This window comes from Brachycentrus maculatus, unplaced genomic scaffold (assembly GCF_059751285.1).
Source record: "Brachycentrus maculatus isolate JH-2025_06_01 unplaced genomic scaffold, ASM5975128v1 h1tg000259l, whole genome shotgun sequence".
Lineage (NCBI taxonomy): Eukaryota > Metazoa > Arthropoda > Insecta > Trichoptera > Brachycentridae > Brachycentrus > Brachycentrus maculatus.
In genome coordinates this window covers 190,766-199,776 of record NW_028281010.1, presented here as the reverse complement: position 1 = coordinate 199,776, position 9,011 = coordinate 190,766, and the positions used below count along the sequence as shown (strand labels likewise).

Below are 9,011 nucleotides of genomic sequence, written 5' to 3'. Positions count from 1 at the left end.
TTTATCAAATAATTTATTGTATAAACAGAAAAATACTTTCCAGGAAATAAATAAATATTGTAACAAGGATTTTGTTCCTTGGTTTTATCATTTTGCTAGCTAACCTTCTCCGCCACTTCACCGCAGGGGTGAGCAGAGAGTAAAGAATGCCACACCACTCTGTCTTTGCGTTCTTCGCCTTTTTTACATTAAAATATCTCATACATGCCCTCAGATTATTTCGACTCTTGGCTCGTCTACGCCAAAGTATTTGAAGTCCTTGATCATGTCAAGTTTTCCTCGATCTTTCTCTGCTTCCATTTCCAAATATATTTGACATATATTTATTTTACCGTTCTTTCCTTACTCATTCCTTCTCATGTCTAAACGATCGTAATACACCTTTCTTGATGAGATGGATAATGGTTATCTCAGCCTTCTTCTTCCTTCATTCACATTCTTTCCTTATTTCACCATCGTTCATACATCATACATCTATCATACATCGTTTTGCCGCACATTCTCATCGCGAGGTTTAACGTCAAAGCTTTAGTAACAATTAAGATGAGCTTTGAATAAAATATTCTCAATATTATTAACATTTTTTTTACAAGAATGTTAGTAATTTTAGTATATAACCACTCACCGAGATTTTTATGTCTACCAGTTTCGAGACGTACCCGTCTCTTCGTCAGGACAATCACTACCACAGCATGCAAACAATACTACCCTTCACTACCATAGCACTATTTACACACTTAAAACTACACAAAATGTTTTATACGAATATTACTAACATTTTTGTAAAAAAATAATTGATTTAAGTATTTCACTAAATCGTTTTTATGCATCTACCCACTCTTGGGTGAAGATCCTCTTCATTGCTTAAAATCTTTATGTTCCGAGTCATGTTAGCACTTACAATTGATCATAGTTATTCTATATATATGAACCATTAGAACTTCACTAGAGACATCTATATGAAATGTCTAGAAACGCCAGAATTTTCTGGCGTTTCTCTAGTGTGTGATTATAATCCAGGATTCAGACCTCACATACTTATAAAATTGTTTCTGCTCAATAAAAACCACCAATAGATGTCTCTAGATCATAGTTATCCTTACAATATAATTGTCGTAGTTGCTTAAATAAGAGTGGACAGTTACAAAATATAAGTCTTTATTTTTTAAGTAATATATAATAAAACTAACTACTTTATCCAATGGGATGGGGGCATTCATCCAAGATAAGTAGGTACCCTTACCCCCTCTACAAGACATCAAGCTTTATTCTAACTGTCGGTACACACATACACACAAACACACACACACGCGCGCACAAATGCATGCTACAGGACAAATTTTACGAAATTGCAACCTGGCAACGCTATTTTAATAATTCGTGGATCATGGGTAATGCGAAGACTGCCAGCCAAGGACTTTGTAGAAAATTCACTTCGGCTTTTTTTTAAACAAAAAAGGTCCCGGAACACACTAAAATGAAAATTAAAATATTATTTAAATATTCATTACAAACCATGTTTTATCATTTTGGCGAATTATGTGATTGTAATTAATGTCCGCCTCCGTAATGTAATGGTCAGCACGCTCGGCTACCGTCCTGGAGGTCCCGGGTTCGATTCCCAGGGGGGTCAAATAAATATAAGTGATTTTTTATTGATTGTTGGAAACAAAAAATGAAAAGACGCGACGGATGATATATGGTATGACAGAGACAGACTGATTTCCTGCATTTTGATGTGCGACCGAAGATCGATAGTGAACGGATCGCCCCAAAGTGCATGGCTGACGGGAAACACCATTGACAATTCCAAAAGATGGAGCGATTAGTGAGCCATGTGCACTCGTGAAGACATTCTCTTGTGTGTAGGAGCGAGACTGTTATTAAAATCCGGAAGTAGCGGTGGGTCCTCCAGTTCTGACATAATGTCCGTACGGGGTGTTTATGACCCCAGGCCCGGCGTGCGCTTCAGCAACGCTTGCAGCGATCCCGATAGGGTCTCTTCTACCCCATCCGCTAGATATGTCACCTGTAAGAAAAAAATAAACGATGAGTATTTTACTACAAGTTAAGCTTTCCCATCCAAAATTTAAACGTGAAAAGACCCCAGTTCATATTTGTATGAAAATCGTAGTGCGCAGCTCGCAACTCACAGAGTCACTTATTCTACGTCCTCTACAACGCGCCGCGGCGCGCCGACTGATAGCAGCCGTTTGATTAGTGACAGGCTGGAAATCGTATCAAATGGAAGCGTAGTAATATAATTGATCATTATCAGACAGGAAGATTATCTAATTTAACATACAAACCTATAAAGGATTGTGTTTGTAAAGACTCGTTTTGTGTTTGTAACAGCCGATATAATCAATATTTTCATTCATAATTTTCTTTTGGAAAATTCACCTTCGTAAATACGTTGTTTTCGTGAGTTGGTAATGAATGACGTCACAAAAACGATGGACTTATTTTAATATTGGTAACATTGCTAAATTATTGGTGGCTCTATTTGTTGATGTCTGTCGTCCATACAAACATATTAAAACGCGTACACAATACATACCATAGTGCTGTGGATTGCTGTATGAAGCGTAGCCCCCTCCACCGTGCGCCGAGACGGGCGTGTTGTGCAGGTGCACGTGGACTTGCTTTTGGCCCGACCACTCCTGTTGGCCGTGCCCTTGCTCCTTCAAGAAGAACAGCTTCCCGAACGCAGTCGCCAACTGCGAGAGGACAATTTATAACATTAGTGTTTTTATTGAGGCTGTTACGCGCTAGGTTGGGACCGTCACATGTCAGGTTGGAACCGTCACATGCTAGATTGGGACCGTCACATGCCAGGATGGAACTGTGATGTGCCAGGTTGGGACCACCACATGCCAGGTTGGGACCACCACATGTCACGTTGGGACCGACACATGCCATGTTGTAACTGTGACATGACAAGCTGGAACCGTCGCATGCTAGGTTCGAACTGTTACATACCAGATTGAAACTGTTATACGCTAGAACGACACTGTAACACGTTAGAACGATACTGTTACACGCTAGAGCGATACTGTTACATATAAAATTCACACTGCTCGGTAGGTCACGAGTATTTTGTTTATTACTTAAATACATTTTGAACACAAAAATGTTCTCTCAAAGACGCACTAGACCAGAGGTGCCAAACTCAAAAGGCACCAAGGGCCGCATAGGTATGTTGGGTACGCCGGCGGGACAAAAAACTCAAAAATCTCATTTTCATTTTTATCTAACTTTAAGTGAATAATTTAGTATCAAAGACAGTCACATGAGGTGCAGTAGATCCAACTTAATGACTTTGTAAAAGAATATCATATATTCCTGTACAAAAAAATGAATGATTTCAATGAAAAATTAAAATAATTAAAAAATATAACCGCGGGGATCCGCGGGCCGCAAAAAAATACTCGTGACATAAAATAGATGACATACTTGTACTAGACGATCATATGAGAAGGAAATAATTTTTAATGCGTATTTAATAGGGTCTTTAACCCTTAATTACTCGCACGAAGGATATAACTAACTGCTTATTATTTATTAAATACATATCGCTCACTCCTTTCAAGAACGTCAAAAATCAAAACACTTGATTTTTCAGGAAAACGTTTTTAAAGTTTAAAAATATAATACAATGTATTAAAAATAAATATCAAGCCACTTATTGAACTTTTTACTGTGCAACAGATCTTTTCAGGTAAAACCTGAAGGTTTTTTCTCCATTTGAAAAATATTAAGTATATTTAAAAAAATAATTAAACAATACCTTTTCTTCAAAATGTAAAAACAACACTTTCTGCCCTGTAGCGGGTAAATATTAAGTTAAAAATATGCCTCTTTTGCTGAGATGTAGTACATTTTCTGGGCATTCCGAAAACATGCACAACTGAAAATTGACGATTTTTGATTTATGACGTTCTTGAAAGGAGTGAGCGATATATAAGACAGTAAAACTTGCTTATTATTAAAGTGCTTTATTGATTTTATCATATTTAAAAGAAATAACATGAACTAAATATCAAATGCGGAGCAGAAATTGCTTCATTTTTTTATGCGAAATTGCTTTGACCCCATGCGACTAATTAAGGGTTAATAATGGGAGATTCTTCACCAACTCGATAAAACGTTTGCCAGTCAGTGGGTGACGTAGGTTTATCAAAGATTTTTTTAAATTGATATTTCAACATAGAGACAAAGAAGACATTTACAGGACTTACGACCTGTCACAGGCTAGGTTAATCGATGCATTTCGTCTTCATCTATGTTAAGATGTGAATTGATTGACCATGTTCCATACCTTCAGCATGAGCAGCATTTTACCGATGACGACCGCCTTCAAGGAGAGTAGGAACGTGAAGACGATCAGAGTGGATAGAATGCCAAGCTTGAACATAAGTGGAATCATCATGGCCTGCAGCTTCTTGATGGGACGACCGAAAGTCCGGCCCGATTCTGAAACATGAAAATATTTTTGCAATGTTCCTTCCAACGCTTCGCTGGATCCGAATGGATGCCAAGAGTTTCTATAGGACCAAGAGTTTCTATAGGACCAAGAGTTTCTATAGGACCAAGAATTTCTTAGGACCAAGAGTATTTAGAATTTCTTAGGTACCTGAAGCGGAGGGCTGATCACCTTTCCTTCATGTGTAAACGATCAAGATAACACTGCGTTTATATGACGCAGTGCCCTATGCACCATTGGGGTGCGGATAAGGGTTTTATTTATTTAGTAATTAACATTTTTTGTTTAAATTACCTAACGTCCAAGTGACTCTAAAATCTAGCTACGGCTTATGCTACACCGCTTGTATAATGACCCTACTCAGGCTTCAATTTTTTAAGTTTTATAGCCTATGCCTACTCGTGAGTGGATTTACTCTTTATGTTTAAAGTTACTATAGTTTAATGTAATTCATGAGTGAAAATTCTAGGCAAAAACACTCGCAGGGCCGTAAAACACTGTGTTGACTATGTTTTAATATTCGACTACCCCGGATTTTCACCGAAGTGATTCGGCTTTTAATCCGGTTTTTTGACCGAATCACTTTGGTGAGTCGGAATCACTGATGCGGATCTTTTTAACGACCGGATCTCTCCCCCACCTCCACGCCCAGTACCCGCCGCTACAGTACAAGAGATGTACTTAATAACTAACCTTGACTTTCTCCGAAAAGGAATTCGTAATCCAACTAAATTACGGTGAAATCGACGCTTGGGGCTCGTCTTTTAATCTTTGCCCAAAATTAGAAGCATTATAAATAATAAGTCGGCAAAAGAAGGGTGAAAGTAGACGGAATGCAGTCGGAATTCGATCTCTCAGACGAGTGTGCGGCAAAAAGATGTATGATAGATGTTCGAATGGTGAAATAAGGATAAAATGCAAGGCTGAAATAAGCATTATCGATAAAAATAAGAAAAGTGTGTAGGGATAGTTTGGGCATGTGGAACGTGTTTATAGTGTTTTTTTTTAAAAACATGTGTTTTTTTACAATACAATACAACTTAGTAGACTCAAAAAATGAGTGTTTAATTTCAATATTTAATAAATAAATTAAAATGGACTTCTACAAATTAAACGCCAAATCTTAAATAAATTATCCAGCAAACTAGGGAAGGTGCGTTGAGATGGTTTGGACATGTGGAACGAATGAGTGAGGAAAGAACGATAAAACAAATTTATGAAGCGAATGTAGTTGGAAAAAGCAGCAAAAGACCGAGAAAAACTTGGCGCGATCAGGTATCTCAAATACTTGAAAGCGGTCGGGTCAAAAGTCGAAAGGCGGGTATGTATGAAGAGATGCATGAATGTGGTTCCTCCGCGAAGAATGTTTGCAAAGACAGAGTAGTGTGGCGTTCTATTCTACGGACGTCTATCGTACGCCGTTTAGCCGCAAATTCGTCTGATAAATCGCATTTGTGAACGAATAATTAAAATAATCGTTTACAACTACTTTTTATAGTGTTGGGTAATATACCCAAAATTAAACTAGGTTATTGGATTGAATTCTTCTTTTACTTACATATATATATGATAATACGTGACGCGTTTCGTCTTATTATCATTTTTATGTAAATAAAAGTAGAATTAAATCCAATCACCTTGTTTAATATGTTACCCAAAAATTTTAAATGGAATTCTAAAAACTGTCTACAGTTACAATAAATACTTTTTGTAGGATTGGCCCACAAATCGTTTGGTCAATTCATTGGCTAGCTTTGAAAAACTGAACCAAGTAACCAGCTTCTCTTGACCGATATATGAAATTTTACTGGGCCGAGACGCACTGTGTGATTTCAAGTTCGTGAGCAAGAACACTTATCTCTCTCGTTATTATTAGGTGTTATGTTGTTTTGTTGTTAAGCCATCATTACTGAGTGTTATATGAGATTACCTTAAATAACGACGCTATCATTACTGGTGTTGTATGAGAAAACATTAAATAACGACGCTATCATTACTGGTGTTGTATGAGATTACCTTAAATAACGACGCTATCGTTACAGGTGTTGTATGAGAACACCTTAAATAACGACGCTATCATTACTGGTGTTGTATGAGAAAACATTAAATAACGACGCTATCATTACTGGTGTTGTATGAGATTACCTTAAATAACGACGCTATCGTTACAGGTGTTGTATGAGAACACCTTAAATAACGACGCTATCATTACTGGTGATGTATGAGAATACCTCAAATAACGACGCTATCATTACTGGTGTTGTATGAGATTACCTTAAATAACGACGCTATCATTACTGGTGTTGTATGAGATTACCTTAAATAACGACGCTATCATTACTGGTGTTGTATGAGATTACCTTAAATAACGACGCTATCATTACTGGTGTTGTATGAGATTACCTTAAATAACGACGCTATCATTACTGGTGTTGTATGAGATTACCTTGAATGTGGTCCCCACTAAAACGTTACATTTCCATTATAAATGATTTTGAGTAATCAGGAATTCTAGCTTGTAAAATTGTTACGTTTTGGTGCGATTAAATGATTTCATATTGGTTTAACACAGGATTGGTCACGTTTTGTCGCAACTTTAATTAAGATTTCGATAGAATACAGTCAACAGGACAGATTTGCATTTAAAGGATGTTTTGTGGTAAATTTATGTTTTAATTTTTAGATTTTTCTCACAAATTGCCATGTCAATAGATTCTTCCTTTCCCAGAAAATAAACATAAGTGTACGTACTTACATCGGCTGTCCAAATTTAAAACACAGTAAGGGACATTTTTTTGTAGTACATTTTTTTTGCATTTTTGGACTAAGTAGAGTCTACTTAGTACTACAAAAAAAATGTCCCTTACTGTGTTTTAAATTTGGACAGCCGACATGCCCCATTAACTATTGTCGTCTCCCGTAAATTATTACTGCACATGTTAAAACTATTACCTAAGTACCTAGAATTGTATAGCTATTTAAGGACCGTCAGTCCATTTAATCTTCACACGTTTGCCTAGAATTTTCACTCACGAATCACATGAAACTATAGTAACTTTAAACATAAAGAGTAAATCCACTCACGAGTAGGCTATGAAACTTAAAAAGTTGAAGCCTGAGTAGGGTCAGCTAGATTCCAGAGTCACTTGGACGTTAGGTAATTAAAAAAATAATCATCATCACATTCGTTTGAAAATGCCATAACTAGGCGAAACATCTGTCACAATATAAATTTTGATGTGTTTTTTTTAATAAAATACAACTTAGTAGACTCAAAAAATCTGTGCTTGATTTAAAAATTAAGGCATAAATTAAAATGGAGTTTTACAAAGTAAACCCAAATAAATAAATAAATAAATGAAAAATACACAGATAAGTCGGCTGTCCAAACTCAAAACACAGTAAGGGACATTTTTTGTAGTATATTTTTTTTTAGTAGTATAGTTTTTCTTGCATCTTTGGACTAAGCAGATTCTCTTTTTCGTTCGCCTCCGTAGTGTAATGGTCAGCACGCTCGGCTACCGTTCTGGAGGTCCCGGGTTCGATCCCCAAGGGGGTAAAATAAATATAAGAGATTTTTTCACTGTAGTATTTATTCAATATTACCATGGACTAGTACCTGAGGGCTGATCACCTTTCCTTCATGTGTAAACGATCGAGATAATACTGCGTTTATTTAACACAGTGCCCTATGCACAATTGGGGTGCGGATAAGGGTTTTTTATTATTATTATTAGATTCTACTTAGTCCAAAAATGCAAAAAAACGTACTTTTATAAAGTGTCTCTTACTGTTTTAAGTTTGGACAGCCGAAGTGTTGCAATATAAAAATCAAACCTTCTCCGGGGTACGATTCCAGCTTTCCCTCCGAGAGACCATCTTTAAAATCCGCAAAGACTCCAGAAAAAAGTTGAATGATACTTTTCCCCAGATCGGCACTCATCGTATCATTTTTGTCATCAGTCTTTTGCGAAAAATAGCGAGGCACTGCGGAAAGGTCCCATTCCTCAGATCCATTTGACAGTTCACTTTGACATTTGCAGGGCGGGAAAGCCGAAAAGACCGCCAAAACAAAAACCATAGAAAAACACACTTTCGAACACTTTTTAAAGGACTTTATCTCTGGCTTTTTGATTTGAAACAGCCACTTGACTAGTTCTCTCACATCCATTTTGGTTTTTTATCAGTTTTTACCGTTGCATCTGCATGTATGATCAGATTTGTAACTGTAATTTCGCCAGCGATGTTGCTAAGCCAAGTTTTCAGAGAAAGCGAGCTACATTAGTCAGCCGTTTATACGCGAAATATTTATTTATTTATTACTTTCATCGGGTACGGTCGTCAATACGAGCTCTCTGGTTCGTGTCGAGGAAGTGACTGCTTAAATGGAAGCAAGAAGATAATAACGCGGGCATTTCTTAAGGTTTTTGAAATGTGAGAGTTCTTATCGGTTAGGGCTGTACGAAAATCTATAAAAAATGTTTTTATTAGTTTAATCTTTTAAATATATGTGTATATATATATA

The 9,011-nt window shown here is 36.7% G+C and overlaps 1 protein-coding gene across 1 annotated transcript; it reads right to left on the bottom strand.

The window, feature by feature from the left end:
• LOC148305864 (uncharacterized) lies at positions 1–8,865 on the bottom strand. Its single transcript, XM_088265955.1, has 4 exons — positions 8,324–8,865; positions 4,322–4,476; positions 2,561–2,720; positions 1–2,029 (listed from the first exon to the last, which is right to left on the bottom strand). The coding sequence occupies exons 1-4, from the start codon at positions 8,655–8,657 to the stop codon at positions 1,884–1,886; spliced, it is 795 nt and encodes a 264-aa protein (XP_088122081.1). The 5' UTR covers positions 8,658–8,865; the 3' UTR covers positions 1–1,883.
• Between the last annotated feature and the right edge of the window lie 146 nt (positions 8,866–9,011).

Excerpts from the sequence above, each read along its gene's own strand:
- LOC148305864 (XM_088265955.1), bottom strand. The coding sequence starts at position 8,657 with ATGGATGTGAGAGAACTAGTCAAGTGGCTGTTTCAAATCAAAAAGCCA. Across the intron at positions 4,477-8,323 it reads GGAATCGTACCCCGGAGAAG|AATCGGGCCGGACTTTCGGT; the intron begins GTTTGATTTTTA and ends TTCATGTTTCAG. Across the intron at positions 2,030-2,560 it reads CAGCAATCCACAGCACTATG|GTGACATATCTAGCGGATGG; the intron begins GTATGTATTGTG and ends TTTTTCTTACAG.